Source organism: Grampus griseus (assembly GCF_964374135.1).
Source record: "Grampus griseus genome assembly, chromosome: 5".
Lineage (NCBI taxonomy): Eukaryota > Metazoa > Chordata > Mammalia > Artiodactyla > Delphinidae > Grampus > Grampus griseus.
The window spans coordinates 91,208,708-91,229,358 of record NC_138998.1 but is presented as its reverse complement, the minus strand read 5'-3'; the positions used below and the strand labels follow the sequence as shown (position 1 = coordinate 91,229,358).

General features: G+C 36.1%; 1 protein-coding gene across 1 annotated transcript in view; it reads right to left on the bottom strand.

The window, feature by feature from the left end:
* The window catches only part of CBLB (Cbl proto-oncogene B), a 217,033-nt gene that overhangs the window by 107,755 nt on the left and 88,627 nt on the right, over positions 1-20,651 (bottom strand). The window contains exons 3-4 of the mRNA XM_082654577.1: positions 16,980-17,126; positions 571-727 (exon numbers count right to left, since the gene is read on the bottom strand). Coding sequence (XP_082510703.1) covers positions 571-727; positions 16,980-17,126 — 304 coding nt within the window. The remainder of the gene's footprint in view (positions 1-570; positions 728-16,979; positions 17,127-20,651) is intronic.

Here is a 20,651-nt window from a genome sequence, read left to right as displayed (position 1 = left end):
GGATACAACCTCAGCAAATGCCCACCTATAAAACCTGCATTCTGGGCTTCCCTGGTGGCACAGTGGTTGAGAGTCCGCCTGCCGATGCAGGGGACATGGGTTCGTGCCCCAGTCTGGGAAGATCCCACATGCCGCAGAGCGGCTGGGCCCGTGAGCCATGGCCGCTAAGCCTGCGCGTCCGGAGCCTGTGCTCCGCAACTGGAGAGGCCACAACAGTGAGGGGCCCGCGTACTGCAAAAAAAAAAAAAAAAAAACCTGCATTCTATCAGTTACTGGGCTAAAATGAACAACAAAGTAAAGTGAGAAACCAAATAGGGACTTTAAAGCTCCTTTACATCATTCTTCTCAAAGCTAATACGCAACCTCCAGGCTCGGAACACCAGATCCTCCAAACTCTAACTCTAAACTTACAGCAATGACCAGAAAAACTTGCTTTAAAATTGTAGACTACCAAAAATGAGACCATTTCCCATATATTTGTATGTATGCATGTGTGTGTGAAAAAGAGACACACACACAGAAGGGAGGGAAGTGGAAGAGAGGGCAGGATTAAGCAAATACAAAGCTTACCTGAAATAGCCTGGTAAAAATATCAAATTCAAAAACTGAAATGTAATCATTACAAGTTAAATCAATTGTTGATTTTAGAGCCATTGCTTCCAGACCAGAGCTAATTTGATGGACCTCATGAAGGCACTGTCTGAATACTTTCCATGGTACAATAGTTCTGTGCAAGAGAAGAAAAAAAAAAAAAATTGAATCAACTGTCATTTAAGACATACCTTCCATTGAAACAGCACAATTCAATCATACCATTAATATAATTGCATTTGTACTAAAAGACAAACAGTTGAGAATACTGTTCATAATTCAGAACATATGTAATGGGTTTTGCTAACCAGATTATTTTCCATTTGCTAAGAATGTGACAAAAATGTAAATCAATTTTTCTCTCCTTGCCTATCAAGATACTTCTAAAAGTACTTCAGAAGAAGGTATTAGATCAATGTCCCGTAGGTCTGACCTCTTCATTTGTGTATGCAAGGTTATGTAACTTTGAATCAAGTTAAATTCTTCCCCTCCATTTATTTTCTTAAAATAATAACAAGATGATGGATTCATGTAACAGTAAGAATTCTTTGTTCACTGCATAAGAAAGTTCAGGTGGAAAGTCATTAAGACATTTCTGCCACCACCCCAATAATGTTCTACAGAGATGGAAAGCCATTTTATCTAACCTTTCATATTAATGCAAAGGGAAATTTTAATAACTTTTAACCAACCCCACTGGCTATCATATGGAAACTTCTTTATTCAACTTATTCATTAATTTAATCTTATTAAATACCCCATATCAGCATTTTACTACATAATGCACTTACAGGGTTCAAAAATTTAGAAGAGCATAGAATGGTACCCAGGGGAAAGTCTTCCAACCCATCCTCTACCTGACCAGTTTCCAACATTCACCCACCTCTTCCCCACCATGAAAATGAGTAACATCCATTATTCGTTCCTTACTTTTCCTCCTTTTGGAATGTTAAATGCCTATTCCTGAACAGGTGGAAGAAAGCAATCATTTCATATTTTAAACACTTTAAGCTGCAGTTTTCATAGTAGGACAGCATAAAAGCTATATACACCCTCTTCTAAGGTTGCAAATATTTAAATCTTAGGTTTTTCTTTACTTGTATCTCTTGAGAAATAAAACTCAGGCTGAATGGACAAAATTGGCCCCATCTGATACTAATCCTCCCAGTGAAGAAGTACCATAAATGTAAAACTTTCAGATTCATTCAATAATTATCTGCTGCAGTGGCTGTCAAACTTGAGCATGCATCAGAATCACTGAAGGGCTTGTGAGCACAGAAATTTCTGATCCTCAACCCAAGATGTCCTGATTCAGCATGACTGGGGTGGGGCCTTGGAACTTACAGTCCTAACAAGTTCCCAGGTGATGCTGATGTGGCTGGGCTGGGGGCAGCTCACTGAGCGTCACCAGTCTACGTGATCTATTCATTGCTAAGGCAGGACACTGTGGAGAAATACAATTATGGATATACGAGATACTATCTCTGCCCTTGAAGAACACACTCTTTCAGGGTAGAAATGAGAACTGTGATGCTAAAGAATACAGAAAGGTATCTAAGGAAGTGCTGGAGGAATTCCAGAGAAAGAGTGATCTGTGGCAAGATGAATAAATGAATGGTGAAACAGGCTTACAATGCTGTGCTGTATATATAAGAAAGTTTGTGTTTGATATGCTATTAAAAGAAAAAGATTATGAGGCTGAATACATCAAAAGGCTTTTCTCTATGTATGAAAAAAACAGGAAACCACAGAGAACTGAAGAGAGACACCACATCAGAAGCCATTTAGAAGAAACACACATCAGGCTCTGATTAAGGTTAACAAGATGCTGCTGTTTTAAAGTAACAATGAAAACTTCTGATAACATTAGAAGGCTATTGATTTATGGCAAAGTGTAGATATGCAATTATGTCCAGCTTCATTATAGTTACCTTGGAAGTAGTGCCTAAGAAGCAGTTTGCTTTTCTAAATTAAAATTTCAAATATTCAATACACAAAAGAGACATGAACCATAAAACTCAAAGTAAAAAAAAAAACCCAGTAAACAAAGAACTACTGATTTAAGAAGGGTGTTTTCTCTTTTGTATAGAAATGTTTAGAGAATTTTGTCTTGTGCATATATTAGAAAAAGTAAACAGACTGGCTAAACAGACACCTTTCGATATCCATTACCATAAAAATTATCCTCATCCTAATATTTAAGGTGCATGCAGATCATAAGTCTTCTGAATAACCAGTGATTTCCCTGAGCAAATTATTAAAAAATGAACAAACTTCTAAAGTTGTAGTCTAATTTAACACTTTGGAACGACACTTTACAAAGGGGCAAGCTACATTTGCACAGTCCTTGTGCAAATGAGACTTTCCCCCAGTTCCCTTGTGATAAACCTAACTTCCAAACAGAACCTTAATTAAGGGTAGTAACAGGGATTAAAAAGAAAGGGCATTATTTGGTTAACTTACTATATATAAAACTTTGTACAACAGATACCCTTCCCTTGATCAGCTGAGCCAAATACCCACCATGGGAAGAAGGTGGGAGCAACGGTGGGGCGGGCAGGTTCATGAGTGAAGAAGAGAAATAGAGTACAATTATTTCTGGAAAAAAAAAAAGTTCTACAACTGTTGCACTAAGGATCTAACTTTTTAAAGAGGATTTCAAGTTGCTACCACATACTTTCCTGAGGTTTGTGGGTAGAGGAGGAAAGGCAGAGGATGACTGTTCACACCTTTAACTAACTGTAGCAATACCACAGAGTGGTGGTTTCTATAAGCTCTTCCCCTAGATATGAACCTAGTGAGAGAAAACGTTAATGGCAAATTGTTTTACAAATTTGTAGGAACTTCAGTGTGCTGGCAGAGATCTAGGAAAAGGAAAGAGGCAGAGAAAGAAAAGGAATAGAACATAAAAGGTCCAACTAAGCTTCAAGCTCCCACCAATCCAGAAGTATTTTAATTTGTCCTTTTGCCACTTACAATTATAAATCACTTTAATTACACGTTGAATTAACTTTAAAATCCAGTGAAAAGCTCAAGTAGCCATGAATCCACAAAGAATTGAATAAAAGACCAATGGGTAGCCTGGCACCCATAACAATAATGTGAGTTCAGGATCTTTAGACTTCCAATAGGAAAAAAAAATGAGAGCTGCCATTTATTGATGACTTACATCTGCCAATCACCAAATTGAGTACTGAGTTTGTCATAATAACAGTGTGAGGCAGATAATATATTTATCCTCAAGATAGAGATGGGGAAACTGAGGCTTAACGAGGTTAAGTGATTCACCCAAGAAAGGCCGTATGTGTGCCAGACATTGTACTAGTTTCAGAACAAAAATCTAAATAAAGCCACAGTCTAATAAGTGGAAAGATTTGTAAATAACTTATGTTGTGTCATGTGCTCAGGTTATCACAGAAAAAGATTCATGTGCTATGGGAACCCAAGGGGATGGAGATCCTTGCAAACAGGGACTATCTTATTCATCTTTGCAACTAAAATTTGTGTAATTAAACTCTGTCTAGGGAAGGCAAGGGAGTGTTTCACAGAGGAGGAACCTAGAAATTTGAGTGTACTACCACTCTCCTACTAAACAGAAATGGTTTGATGACTTAAAAAAAAAAAGCGATAGTGTATTCACACAATGTCAGGAGAGATAACAACTTGCTAAATTTTAAAACCCTGCAGTTTTAACACAAAAGAATAAGGAATTGAAGACAAAAATGTAAGGCAATTGATACTCAAAAAAAGGGCAAAACATTTCCATGAAACCACAAGTTCTCATAAAAGGCTATATAGGTTTTATTTTTAACTCATATGCAAAAAGAAGCCATATAATAAAGGTGTGAATCTCAACAAAGGCTAGGATGTTTGGAAACAGGAACTTTTGTGTACTTCTGGTGTGAATGAAAATTTACACATTTCTAGAAGGCAATTTGGCAGCAAGTTTCAAAAACCTATACATTTTAACCCAGAAAGAGCCTACTTCTAGGGATTTCAACAAGGAAATTATGTCAAAAAAAAAAAAAAAAAAAACCACAGCAATGCAAAGACTCATCTATGTCTCTTCAACAGTGTTGTTCATAATAGCAAAAAATTAAAACAAATATGTTTGATAGTAATAATGACATATCTATAGATTAGAATATTTTACAGCAATTAACAATTGTATACGGAAAAAATATTTGTCATGGAAAAGTGTCCATGGCATTAAATGGAAACAGCATTTTTAAAATTGTATGTCCTTGGGAACTCCCTGGCTGTCCAGTGGTTAGGACTCCGTGCCTTCACTGCCAAGGGCCCCGGGGACCCTGGTTCAATCCCTGGTTGGGGAACTATATCTCACAAGCCGTGTAGCGTGGCTAAAAAAAAAAGAAAAATTGTATGTCCTTTATGATCCAATGCTGAAAACTATCTGGAATGTCTGGAGAGATCAACACAAATTTTAATTGATGACACCTAGATCTTGGTAGGATTACAAGCAATTGTTTTCAGAATATTTCTAATATGCTCTAGTGGCTTAAAGGAGTAAAAGACATACTAAAACTGTTTCAAGTATATTTTGCAATCACAGAAATAACCAATTAAAAACAAAAATTAGAATAGTATTTGCGTATGAAATGGTTTTCTATCTAGGAAATACAAAAAGATTTACAGATTAAACTATGAGAAGAAAAGAGAATTCAACATGGCTGCTAAAGACAAAATATGCAAAAATCAGTTGTAGTTCTATATATAAGCAATACATAATTAGAAAATAAAACTTAAAAAATTTACAATAGCATCTGAAAATATCAAATAAATGGGAATAAAGCTAACAAAACACAAGCAAAAACACAACATAAACACACAGACATACTTGATCAGAGATGTAGAAGACATAAAGCGATATAACGCTTTAAGGGACTGGCAGACTCAATATGGTAAAGGTGTCAATTCTCTCCAAATTGATTCTTAGATTTATTACAACCCCAATCAAATATTCCAGCAGACATTTTCATAGTAGGAACTGATAGGCTGATTCTGAACTTCATAGGGAAATGCCAAGAGCCAAGAATAATCAAGCCGAACTTCAATAAGAAAAACACTGACAAAGTTATACTCTTCACATCAGTTAAGACAGTGTGGTATTGGCACAAGGAGAGACAAATAGACAATAGAATAAAACAAATTTTGGAAACAAATGCAATCATATCTGGACACTGGTTATGTAACAACTATATATAAACAGCAGTAGGGAATGGATGATGTTTTCAATAAATGCTGCTGGGTCAAATGAATATACATATGGAAGAAAATGAATCTTGACCCTGAACTAATACCATATGAAAATCAATTTTAGATGAACCTTTTAGATGACCTAAATATGGAAGATAAAGCAATAAAGTTTTTTGGAAGAAACAGAAGAGAATACCTGCATTACAGGCAAATAATTAAAACAGGACCCCAAATGTTCAAAGGATAAAGGAAAAAATAAATTAAAAACCTGTGTTCATGAAACAATGTTATTAACAAAGTGAAAAAGAAAGCCACATATTGGGAGAAACCATTCACATAAATATAATCAACAAAAAATTCACATCTATAATATATAAAAACTTCTAAATATTAATAATTACTACTCAAAAATTGGGCAAATAATTTTCACACTCACACAAAAAATCAAAATATTCAATAAACACACAAATATACACTCAACTTCATTTGTCATCATGGAAATGTAACTTAAGAACAAAATGAGATTCCACTCATCCCCACCAGAGGGGCTTATTAACAAGTTTTAAAATGACAAATGATACATAAAATGTTGGGAAGGATATGGAAAACAGGAACCTTCAGGCACTCCTCATAGGTGATTAAATTGGCAAACCACTTTGGAAAACTCTTTGGTGGTTTACTAAAAGCTACTAAAGCTAAAACTATGCATAAACTAGGAGCCAGCAATACCACTCCTAGATATACATACAACAGAAATGTATACATATGTCTTTTTTTAAATGTACAAAAAGTGTTCATAGCAGCACCACTGATAAAAATCCAAAGGAGGAAGAATCCAATGTCCATCACCAATGGAATGAATATGTAAATTGTGGTATAGCCATACAATGGGGCAAGGAGAATGAACAAACTATTGTTATATGCAAGAACATGGATGAATTTCATAAACATAATAGTGAAAAAAGCCAGATTTTTTTCAGAGTATAATTATATGATTTTAATTATGTATGATTTCATGATACTAGAAGTTAGGATACTCAGATTAAACAAGATTAGTAAGTTATACACCCTAAAATTAGAAAGTTCTGCCACACATCCTCCTTTTAGCATTAAGAGCCCAGCCTGTCCTACAAATTAAAATGTCCGTAATAAAAGAAAATTCCCCAGAAATCTCTCTACATAGGTCAATTACATTAACAAGCAATGGGTGAAGTCTGCTAGATATGTAAGTTAAATTAAGGCAAAAAAATATACAATTTCCAATAACTAAAGCCTCACAGGAGAAACTACGTACATACTATTTTGCATAAGTAGATCCCCCCAAATTCCTTTTTATTAAGAGAAACTACTGATGACTGCAGATAAACAAGGCAAAAACAAAGCTACAAAGAAAAACAATTATTGTCATTTCCTACTGATAGTCAACATTCAGAATAAGGAAAACAGGAAGATGAAGCATTAGCAGTCTATTAATGAAAAATAAATCCTAAATATTAATTTTATGAAGCTTTATTTACTTTGCTTTTAAGTCACAATTTCTCCACCAGCAGAACATGTTTCTAAAGAACTGTGAAAATCTGAGATTCTACCCTATTTTGCAAGCTAACAAGTTAGCCTATCACAGTTGCATGGATGCTGGCAGAAGATAAGAGTATTTGTGGGTCAGGGCATCAAAGCCAAAGGACTTCGTTACTCACAGGAAGCAGTGGTCAGAGTATCACCATTTTCTTGGAACTTGTTCCCTGAGCTCTAATTCCCACAGGATGATGCAAAGAGAGTCAGGTGACACCTACACACACAGTGACTTTTGTAACTGGAGAGGAATGTAGGGCTTAGGGAACCCAAATATTTTATAATGGTTAGTAAGTATGCTTCTCCTTGCATATGCAGAGAAATACTATCTTTACATTACAGGGTTGTAAACAAGCATAGTCTTTGCTTCAGAAGGAGGAAGTGCCTCTCTTCACCTACCAAGGTAGAAACATCCCACAGAGAAAGGAACAAACGTGCTTTGATTCCAGGGGCACATTATTAAATACTTAATAAGAAAATAATTATTTCTCTGAATACAATATAAGAACTTCTGAGAATGGGAATATAAGTGGCTTAAAAACTGTTTAATTAAATCAAACTAGAACTAAGAGATGGAGAAACGTGAAGTCTGCTTTTTAAAAAAAACAGGGCTCGGCACAGGAGAACTTTTTAAATGGTATTTTAGAAACACAATTTCTGGAAGTTTTAGTGATTGGCTTAACATTCCAAATTATTTAAAAAACATTAATGGTCTCAAGAAGTAGCATGAAAGTATTTTCCTCATTTGGTAGAGCAGCTAAAATAAAACAAAACAAAAACCAATTACTTCTCAAGATGGGGAAGTAAAATAAGTAGCCAAAATCTGGATACAAACAGGTTAAACTTTAGAGGACAAGGTCAGAATTTTATCTTATCATTAGGGAGCTTAGAAACTTCAAAACAAGAAAAGATATTCTCAGACTACCACCTAGATGGCTGGTTATAATGCACCACAAGTCTTGGTGGAAGGCCAGACACCTTAACGTACCTACTCAGTGTACAGCAAAATCCAACGCACCTATGCAGGGTACACCAAAAACTCAACACATCTATTCAGTGCAACATGTGGAGCCTATTAAGACTGGTTATAAAGGAGACTTTCAGAATGTTAAAGAGAAAATAAACTAAGTTATGAAAGCCTGTTGTACCACATCTGATGAAATCTTTTAAGTCCTTATCTAATTGATCTTTCAATACTATATTCTGATTCATCTCCCTCTTTCTTTAAATCCTATCTTCCTTTAGCAACTATAATACCACACTCGCCAGGTTTTATGCCTACTTCCCTGGTGATGCCTCCATTCCTTAAATTTCCTCTGTGCATACATCATTCATCAGAATTCTTTAAGGATCTGTCCCCTTTGTTCTCCCTGCACATTCTCCATGGTCTACATCAATCAGTCCAATGGCTTCACACAGCTTTTAGAGATTACAAACTCAGATATCTGGAGACCAGGCAGATAATGTATATGAGTAAAGAGGTCCAGGTAAGGACTGCAATCAATTGGAGGGGACACATCTAAACTGGGCAGCTGGCACCCAGGTCTAGCCAACTGTCGCCATGTCAGAGTTCATATCTAGTGTTGCCATCACTTCCAGTTTCTCAATGAAATTCAATACAATATTTTTGTGTAAAAATCAATAATTTTAAAAGTTACCAACTAATTTTTTAACGTAAATACTGTCTGAGGCCAAGGAAAACATTCTACAGGCTGTCAATCTGCAAACTCATAAATGTACTGTCAATCTCTGTCTTTAATTCTATATTCTTTTCCTCAAGGTTGTATATCTAATCTACTAATAAATATCACCACATGGATTTGTCTGGACCCACCAAACTGAACATATGCCAAACTGAATTCATCTGACTGCCAAATCTCTTCTTCCTACTTTTCCTGTCTCAGTAAATGGTACCCAGTTGTTCAAATCCCAGATTGAGGCATCACATTTGGCTCATTTTTTGTACCTCATATACCTTAATAATCAAGTACAGTTAATTTTATCTTCATATAATTCTCAAATTCACGTACTTCTATTTATTTATTTATTTAATTTATTATTATCTTCACCTAGTTTTCTATAACAGCCTCCTATCTCTCTCCTATTTCTCTCCTAATTTATCAGTTTCTAAAGTGGGAAGTGGAATGGGGGGGTGGGGGGCAGGGCAGTCATAGACCCCGGGGGTATACAAGATGACCCTATTTAGGATGAGAAGAAAGCACTGAAATTCTACTTGCATTTTTAATTCAATTTTAAAAATTTGTATTATAATGTGTCCTTTATATTATATATGAGAATACACATTATTTGTATAGTAATATGTATTTTATACATGAGTATGTAGATGATATACATAGATGATGTATGCTCAAAAAGTAGTTAGTAATAAGGTAGTAATAAGGAATATGATTGAATGGGTTTAGAAACCACTGCTCAAGTTCATTATCCATACTTCAGCAAGAGTAGCCCACCTATGATCCAAGTGTGACCACTTCCCTACTTAAAACCCATCATGGGCTCCCATTGTTCTCAGGGCTCCAAAGAACAGAGTTTTAAAAGTACAACTTTGCATATGGAAAAAGAAAGTCCAAATGGCCAAAAATGGACAGAGCTTTCAAAGCATAGTCCAAGAGAGAGAATAACAATTGTAAGTACTTTGGTCCTTGAGGCAGGGGAATTCCTATAGTGGGTCATAAACCACCACCCCATATTTAGATTCCATGTTCACTAAGGAATGTTCTGGATATGGTATAGCTCCACATATAATTTACCTAACAGTGACGAGAGCATTCCCATCTGCTTGACAGTAGCATTAATCATTGTGAATTAATAAAACCACTATTCTGGATTATAGATCAGTTTGTGAGCTCAGTAAAGTACGCTCGGTCTCTAAACATATGGCTCTAATGAAATCAGGTTTCAAGGCTGAGAACCAGGACCTAATTCACGGTGATTTCACTGAAGTAAATGTCACTTACTGAGGAGTTCAACGTGAAGAAAAGAAGGAAAAAGAGAACAAGAACAAAAAAAAAAAAATGCCATTTATGGAAACTTGAAGTTACTCTGCATCTTTCTTTGGAAAGACAGCAGACGCCATGAGAATTCCATCCCTCTCACAGTATTCTCCCCTGTGTACTCCTTATTAACACATGTGCAACCCATACAAAATACCAATTCCTCCATGCAGCCTGAGTGTTCCTCTGATGGCCCTAGTAAATAATTCACTTACTATTTGTGACATTCCTTAAGCGCTTCTGTAATGGGACAGAACTGATTTTAAATATTTATCATCTTTGTATATACTGCCCTCCCCAAATTGAATACATACTGCTTAGAGGTAGAAAATTATAATTTCACATCTTATTTGCTTTTTCTGTCTTGGATCTTGTTGCAGTGAGTTGAACAAAATAGCCCTGTCATTTTATTTTCCTTATGAAATAAAGATACTTTGCTTTTTCGAAACAGGCAGTAATAAGAGTTGACTAAATAACAGAAATATTAAATGGTAATTTTTTTAGCTCTATTTCAGTTCTTTTTTTTCTTTCTCTCTAGATCTCCTGCTGCACATTTTTCTTATAAATGTTCTTCATTTCTATTGTGCATCCTTTAATTAAATATGACTAAGTTGCCTTTTCTTTGATTAGAGGGAAAACTGATCTAGCTAATATGCTAAAAAAAAATGTATGTTACTCACTGCAAAGGTAAAGAAACCATTGGCCTTTGTTTCTTATTAAAAGTGAAAACACAGGAAACCTAAAAAGGTCCCTACCACTTCCCCAGGAAATCAAAGGTAGATGTAATGAACTGAATTTTAAACAGATCATTTTTTTTCCCCCCATGGTCAGCAGGACAGTTTCTTATATTCCACCTCACTTTTACATAGGGATATACACAATTTTAGAAAACTTTTATTAACTTTTTCTGGATTTTGCTTTTAGATTTCTAGGGACCGTGGAACCTCTATCATGCAAAGTTGAATATTAATGATATTATTTGTAGAATTAATAATAAATATATTCATGGGGCTTTGAGCAAGATTAAAGGTTTAAACTGGTTAATTATTCCACAACACAGAGTGCATACAAAGTGCCAGACACTGTCTTACCTGCCTGAAATGTAGATTTTAGCTCTTTTAACCTTTGCAACAACCCTACACAGTAGGTATTCTTGTTATTACCATCCACATTTTACAGATGAAGAAACTGATGCATGAAGAAAGCACGGAGCTTGCCCAAAGTCACAGAGCTAGTAAATGTTGCAGTCAGAACCTGAACACAGATGACCCGCCTGCGAGCCTGCACTAAGCATGCTGCCCCCAGAACAAGCAAGCAAGCAAACGCTGTACACGTCCCACGTGCGCACACTCACACACATGCCTCTGCTGCTCAACTCATTTGAATTAAATGAGCAACAGTTCCTGAAAGTCTCCAAATGAGACACTGTGCTGATCCACCTTGGGAAACACAAAGATTGATTAAATAAGCCTGATTTCATGGGGCTTATAGTCTAATGGAAAGATAGCTAGACAAATAACTTTAAAAATCAATGAAAACTAATAAATATGGAGGATGAGCAAGAGCTTATGGGAGTTTAAGAACTAAAAGATTCAGTATAATAATAAGGGCCAGAATCAAGAGCAAGATGAACTTTGAGGGATTAGTGAGAATTTTTTTTTTTTTTTGCGCTACGCAGGCCTCTCACTGCTGTGGCCTCTCCCGTTGCGGAGCACAGGCTCCGGACGCACAGGCTCAGCGGCCATGGCTCACGGGCCCAGCCACTCCGCGGCATGTGGGATCTTCCCAGACTAGGGCACGAACCCGTGTCCCCTGCATCGGCAGGCGGACTCTCAACCACTGCGCCACCAGGGAAGCCCTAGTGAGAACTTTTATACCAGAGATAAAAATCTTCAAGTGGAAGGAACAATGTGGGCAAAGACATAGAAACCTGTAGCTGCTAAGGTGTCAGGAAAGAGCCAAATAATCCCACTTGCCTGAAGAACAGGACATAAGTAAAAGAAAAGAGGACTAAAATGGTAGAAAAATACATCATGAACTCAACCAATAATTACTGAGTGTCTGTTATGTACACAGTACCCAAAGGACTCATCTGATAGCCATTTAAAGAATAGTGTTCAAACTTCGTACTGAAAATGGAGCTAATCTATGTGAAAGCATTTGACATATAATAACTCTAATAAATGTACCTGTTTTTACTAATTTTTGGATAAAAAGTCAACAGGAGCTTTATTTTTGAGCAGGAAAGACCCACGTAATAAATACATTTGATAATATAAATATATTTAAAATACAACATAAACACAAAACATGGGGTAAAGTTGAACATGTGGGAGGGTATATATTAGAACCCAGAAAAGAAGACTTCTGAACTAGACTTAAAGGAAGGGTGCCAAGATTCTGGGACTGTAGAAAAGAAAGAGGAGGGAAGAGGGGCATGCCAGGGAGAACTGTAGGAACTGATGACAAAAAAAAAAATCAATTTGTAGATAATAAGTTATTGAAAATTTTGAGCAGACAATAGACATCATCCATCCACTCACCCATCCATCCAATTATTCATCCAGTCTGTTAACACTTGCTAGAGCTCACATATTCCAAGAAACACACCAGGCTCTGAGAAATAAAAATCAAGGAAGCTTTCTAGTCTACTGGGAAATGCAAGCATGTCAGCAGTTCACTGCAGTCTAGTGTGCGAGATGTGAGCTCAGGTACTTGGAAGAATAGAGCAGGCATGCCCACCTTAGGTTAGGGTTACTGAGGAACGCCTCCAAAGTGGCAACACTGGGTAGGGTGTGACACTGGGTAGGGTGTGGGTAACTGGTTTCCCAAGAGGAGGGTGCAGTTTAGGGAAACAAAGACAATGAGGTGTGGAAATAAAAAGCATACTAGGAAAGAAGTACAGACTATGAGGAGGTTGTTTCTTTGAGGATGAGTTGAATAGAGAGATGAAGCTAGAAAAAAAGTTCCTGAAGCTTGTCATATTAATGGGGTTATAGACTTTAACCCAGACTCGGTAATGATGCATAGAATGCACAGCGTCTCAGGCAGAAAAAATAAATAGAGTAAAGAGTTCTGCTTTTTGGAGCTCACTGGCCTCCTCAAGAAAATCGATGGGATAGGCTGTTATTGAAGGTAGGGAGACCAGACAGAAAGCTGTTGCAGTAGTCCAGGGAAGAATCTGAACTCGAACATGAACTGATGAATAGAACTGGAAGTAAAGTAAGGATGGGGAGAAGGGACATACAAAGATTCAGGAGTTAGAATGGTTCTTGTTGAATTATAATTTGGTTGGAAACACATGTCTAAATCTCCTCAACATCAAGAAATGCTTAGTACAAGGAGCCTAGAAACTGCTACCTGACTTGCTGATTAGAAAAATGACTGTCACCGAGTCTAATCACATGAATGGGTCTTTTTTGAACAGTTAATAATACATTCTTTGAGCCTCATGCTTGAAGTTTCTGGATTATAAACTTCACCCTCTAACCCAGAGTTTGGTATTGGTCTCATTCGGCAGAATTTACGTAGACACATTCACTCAAAAATGCCACTCCTCTTTTCCACATATTTCTACCATCTCCTGGTCAACAGACTAAGAAAGCAAAAGCAGAACTCAACTATTAAAACATTCAATAACGTCTCATAAAAATCTACCAACTACAGGACTTCCCCAAATCTAACAACTACAGAACTTCCCAACCAGTTTACCCTGGCACATGATATGTTATTGATCCCCTAAGGCTCCAGACAGGCAGAACCTCCTTCGCAACTGGGCTTGGGCCTTGAGCAGAGGCTGGCCCTGCCATGACTTCAGAAAGGTTGAGAAGCACAGAAAGGAAGCATTAGTCACATGACACCTAAAGATTTTTGTCTGCTGCCTGTTCTTTAGGTCTGAATCCTAAGATTGCCTTTAGGAGTTTTATAAAGTCCTTTGAACGATAACTATTTCCCAATTTTAACTCAATACTAATATTTTTTTCTTACTGACAGTTCTTTTTGGGAAAAATATCACAATACTACTCCTTATGTTAAAACCTGCTTTATAAAAATCATAATCTGTTTGGCTGTTTTTAGAACTAACCGCTCAATGGTTCTGTTTTTGGAAACAATAATGCATTCAAGTTTAAAGTCACCGGTTAGGTCACATGAAAGCATTCTCATATGCCCTCAATATGTAGATAAATAACAGGAATACTTCTGTATGAGAACTCAGTTATGCAAAAATGCAAACTAGTATGAGTATAAGGAAGAGAAAAGAATTCAACCTTTTAAAAGGCTACATCATTCGTCCATTCATTCAATAAAATACTATGGAACTATAAGGTGAAAACCCACAGAGAATATAAAGATGGTTTCTCCAGTGATCTAATAAAAGAAGCATTACTTTTGATGACTACAGAAATATGTCTGAGTTCCAGAGGGAGCTTTACCTTTGGCTCTCATCCCCAAAATAAAAATCTTAAAGACCAATTAAGAAGCCTTCTCAAGTAAGCAAAGACAGCAGACAAGGGTACAAGGGTTTAGGAGGTAGGGAGAGCGTTTAATCAGAATTTCAAGAATCCCCCATTTGATTTAGTAGTGATTTCACTCACGTAGCAGTTGGACAGAAATTTCAGCCCCTTAATGTCTATGGTTATAAATAAAGGGAAGTAACGATGTCTCAAATGCATAATTCTCTGTGGTTTGAGGTGCCAGCAAAACAAACTCCCCTCTTGAAAAACATGTGAGCAATCTTTTGTCAAAAGGTCCATTTTTTACTGACCTTTTGACAAGCAAGCAATTTTTAACTCACCAGAATTTTGAGTTTTCAAAAAGAAATACCGCAAGCAACTTCTCTGATAGATTTTCTTAAACTTTTAAGATAGTTTATTTTGAAGGTTACCAACTCTTTGCATTAGGCTCAGAGTGTTAATATATGAGCTGTAGCTTCAAGACATCCTCAGCTGTTACTCCCGGAACTCTGCGGTCCCTTTCTGCTTTCTACTATTCACAAATATTTAATCCGTACACTCCTGGCTGTTAGTCTAATTCAGATGAGGATGAACCTTTTCTTTTTTTAAGTCCTCATTTGTGAATAGATATAGGAGCATTACAAAGAGCTAGATTTCTGGAACACAGAATGTCTTGTGTTAAAAGCAATAACAGTATTTCCTCCTGTAGTGCCTAAAAATAATTAAGAATACATTTTATTTAAGAAGTGGGAAAAAGGCTTTAACATTTTTGAAGTAAAATAATTATGCATCTGGGCTTCCCTGGTGGCGCAGTGGTTGAGAGTCCACCTGCCGATGCAGGGGACATGGGTTCGTGCCCCAGTCCAGGAAGATCCCACATGCCACGTAGCGGTTGGGTCCGTGAGCCATGGCTGCTGAGCCTGCACGTCCGGAGTCTGTGCTCCGCAACGGGAGAGGCCACAACAGTGAGAGGCCGCGTACCGCAAAAAATATATATATATATATGCATCTAATCAAATGTGCATTGCTCTGTGTATGTCCTAGTCATGTGGTAGCTATAGATAAACACAGCACGTCATAGAGAAAAAAAAAAAAAACGGGAAACCCAACATTACAGTTAATTCACCAGTGTCAAAGGACTCCAGATCACTGAAAGTGTGTGCCAACATTTTACATCGTATTTCATCAGCTAATGTATAAATATAGAATTTAACTACAGGATGAAAACAATAATCTGTGTGTAAGCAATCACTCCTCCTTAATTCTTAGCTACAGTTCTGCCTACATTCAAGGACATTCTGAGGGTGCTCTCTCATCAAAGGGGACCCTTAAAAGGAACTGAAGAAACCATCTGCCGCCTGATGCTCAGTTCTTAAGCATCTTACTAAGAGATTCCTGATAAAAGTTTTGCACGTTTTATTTAAGTTATGCAGACTTCAGATATTTAGTTCCTATTATTTGCCAAGCTCACCTGGGTTTGTGTCTGGATAGGAAATACCTAAGGAAAACATCTTTAGCTATTTTTGTGAGATAATGCAACTCTGTGATAACATTACCCTCCTTTCTGTCTCTTGTTTACACGTGCATACTTTCTGTGCAATGACACAGAGAAAACCTGAATGCCAGTACTGAGGCTTTTTCCCACTTCAATTTCAGATCTTCGTCAAGCTTATACTCTACCTCCTAGTATAGAAAGCAGTCTCCGATGCCTGCAGTCCTCAAGTAAGTGTCCCCCCTCTGGATTGTCAGAACAATTTATTTAGGCCAATTTTTAAAGTGTCTTTCCCTTTCTGCCTTTTATTTTCTATATGTGTTTTATGTGTACACTAAGTTATAAAAAGTTATGGGCTTCTCATGTATACTCTTACATACATCTGCTTCTTAGAGCTAACTATTTAACTCAATGAATGCTCACCAAATAAATAAATGTCATATAATATTTACTTGGTAACAACGAAATTATTCAGTTACTGAGATATACTTCTGGTGGCTAAATAGAAAAAATAGCAATCAAAACACTTATCAAAAACACTGCAGTATATTCTCAAAATACTCAGGTAAAATCTACACCATATGGAACTGGAGGCAGGTCTAAGCCATTCTTCAAACATGGATCCAAATTTGTACTTACTTGTCTCCAAAAAACTTTCTCCAGAATTCAGCAGCATCTGCTTTCGTGATACGAAAGTTATCTCCCTGGAATTGCCCATTGGGAAAGATAGCTTTGATTTCTGCCAACATGTGACTGAAGATAAGGGAGAGTTTTGTAAGATTTCGTCTGTAGATACAAACAGGGAAAAATGAAGGAAAAAGTAAATATAAGGCATGTAAGATTTAATGGGAATATACTATGAAAAATGAAATTATCAACCTAGGTCAACTCAATAAAGCCCTTAAAAACAATGTTCATAAAAACTGTACATTTAAATTCCTAACAGGGATTCTATTAGTCGTCCATGTACTCATTTAATATAAACGTGAACAAGATGAATTACATGAGGTTTAATGGGGGAGACGGACACCTAAAAAACTCATAATCAAATATAAATGTTAAACAAAAAAAACAGAGTGCTTATTTCTACACGGGGAATAAGGAAAGATGTGTCATTTAAGGCGAATCTAGCAAGATAAGCAGTTGTTCAACAGATGAAAGACTTAGAGTGGAGAGGAGGGGAAGGAGGAGAGGTTAGGAATAGAACTATTTGGATAATATCTAGATTTAGCATGGCTAGAGAAGAGCAGAAAGAGAGTGGAGGAAACGGCTTGAGACAAGATGAGAAAGTTTGGTTGGGACATGACAAAAAGAGGCATCTGAACCAATGAACAAAGTTTTTGTCAAATACACTTGTCACTTCTATCTAAAAATCAGAGTTTCTGATAAGTCTCAGATATGTGCATATTTTAGAAGCTCCCTGGGTAATTCTAATGTAGTCCATAAAAAGCCACTGCAATAAGGAATGGGAAGCCAAAATGGACTAAAAAGATTAAGGAAATGATCAGATCTCGGTTTTAGAAAGAAAAAGTTATGGCAGTATGAAAACAATGGTTTGGAAGGGAAGGAAATGTAGGTGTTGTCTCTATTCTAATTTCCATGTTAAGTTCTGGGAATTCTGACATGATTTAGAACAGGCTTCAAACCATGACTAATACTTTAACAGTATCATCTACATTCCTTCTTAGCTTTTCATAAGTTTACAACATTAATTATGTTAATCAGCCCAAAACTCTTAGTGCTAGATAGTAAGGAAGCAACTGGAAGATAAAATACTACAGAACTTTTCAGTTTTGAGGTGACCTTGTCTCTTTATATTCCTGCTTATTCAGAATCACCAGAACACAGCAGGCACATACCTACTATGGTTCCATTTTGAAGTCTTAACTGCTTTGTGTGTGTGTTGAGGGGTCAGGGCTGGGGCTGGGGAGGAGGCACTTGAATTAGCACTCAAAGTAAATACAGAGGAAAACTAAAGAAAGCCATCAAATCTGCAATGCATATAACACCATACAATGTTTCAGCAGGACTTTGACACTGAAAGTTGTGTTTATTTGCCTTTTTTTTTTTACTCATGTATCTGGGTTTAATGACTCTCAAATAACAAGCAAAAAAACATGTTAGGTACCAAAAAGATCATAAAACATGCACCTCTCCGTAAAGTCACTGAAAGGAAACATGTAACTTCCTATATTATATGAATACGTAATAAATAAGGTACTTGTGATAAAAAGTGGGAAAAACAGGAATGAACAGAAAGCAATAAAGTATAAAGTAACTGACATCTCAAAAAATTCATCTCTACTGGAAAACCAAAAAGTCCCAATTTCCATAACCTTTATTATCCATGAGAAGATTTATGGGAAAGAAGGGTCAGAACTTAGGCCTTATTTTAGTGCTTGACTGGCAACAACAAACAATCTCATTATGGTTAGGTTATGCAAAATGTTTCATCATCTTCTTAGATTCAGCCACACTTCTGCACAACTCAGCGTAATTCCAAGGTAAAACTTCTTTAATTAGCTGAATCTTTGATCTTCTCATTTATGTCAACACATCCTCATTTAGGTGATGGTAGATTTAAGAAATCCAGTCTTAGGAAATGAAAAGTAAACTGATGAACTATATCCAAGGAAAGAATTGCAGCCAATACAAACTGCAACTGACTTTTGAAATCTGAGTTTAAGGAAAAACATAAAGTCACTTTTGAAAATCTGCAACGAATTTATTTCTATAATTAGGCAAACAAGTTAATTTTCTACCAAACTTCCAATTGATACATACAGAAGAAAAAAGAAAACAAGATGGCTGTAATTAGGGAAAACCAACTGTTCCTTATTTTCTGAATTGGTTGCTCTCCATCCCCTTGTTTCTCTGTTCTTTAATCATATCCAAATGTTTTTCATTTTTATTTGTTAGATCTAAAGCCTGAAGCACAATACCAGTGATTACCCATCTTGGATTTTTGATCCATTGGCTATGTAGGCACTAAACTTTAAAACAGAAATAGTAACATTTTATCTTTATAATTTACAGTCTAGAAGCTCTAATAATCACTATATAACCAATCACTGTTAAATTATAAACTGTGTGTATAGTCCAATTTTCTTGTTCCTACAAACAGATCACCATATTTTTATTCAACTTTTTGCATAAACTAAGGCAATGAAAAGATTTATTTTGCCTTTAGTCTTTAAAGAAACACAAATTCAAGTTGTTAAAAACATGTGAATGCAACAGTTTTGTGTTACTTTATTTTTCACATATACCAGACGCATATTTATATTTATTTTATATCTAATTTTTAAAAACACACACCATACATATGTAAATGATTATTTTGGAAACACTTTACCTGAAATATCGATTTACAGAGGTTGCAATCCACAACAAGAAATGAAAAGAACTTATAGCTAATTCTATTTCTCTGATGTCATTTAAATTTACTGTCATAGCAAATAGGTTTGTTTTTTATACGACTGTGTGGGAGTTTTTTGTTTACTATATTTTGCTTTACATCAAGCTTTAGTTCCCCACCCCACTCTGCACTCTTAGATACCCATTTTAAAAATAAATAACCTCCAATTTTGAAAATAAAATCCAAGGATACAGTCATCTCTAATCATCTAGACATAGAGGGAAGAAAGGCAACAACTCCACATCTTCTTTGTAGATGAAATTTTTTTTTCCTATCTTGATATTTTTCCATACTTTGCCAATTTTCCCTAAGCCCACCTGATTGCCGCTCATCATAAGACCAAAAATGATGACTGGACTGCTTAATAAAGGATTTGAAGCATCCTATATTAAGATATGTGTCTATTACTAAATGCCCTACCCCAGAACAACTAAGGAAATAAAATTTATCTACAAAGACTCAATAACCTTAAACATAACTTAAATTTACAAGAAATTTTCCAATACTTTCAATAAAGGTATACTTTATTTTGACTAATTACTACCACATTATCTCCCAGTAACCATGAAAAGCTAAGCCATTTTAAAAATTTGTTTTGTGTGAGATTTTGTTTATAAGAAATAATTTTGGAGTAAAAGTATTCTGATACACCAGGTAAGCAAAAAGTAACTTCTAGATGTCAATACTGGGTAAACCAGTAAAGATGTTAATATATAGAGGAGCCTTGAGAAGGGGGAGGCAGAGAGGAGCAAAGACAAAGGAGAGGGAGAAGATGAGAAGGAAAACTATCTGCATTTAAAAAAAAAAAAGTGTAATGAATGCATCAGCAATGTCAAGAATATCACCTAAGAAGCAAGGTGCCTCTTTTATCCTGAATTTGATCACCTAAAACT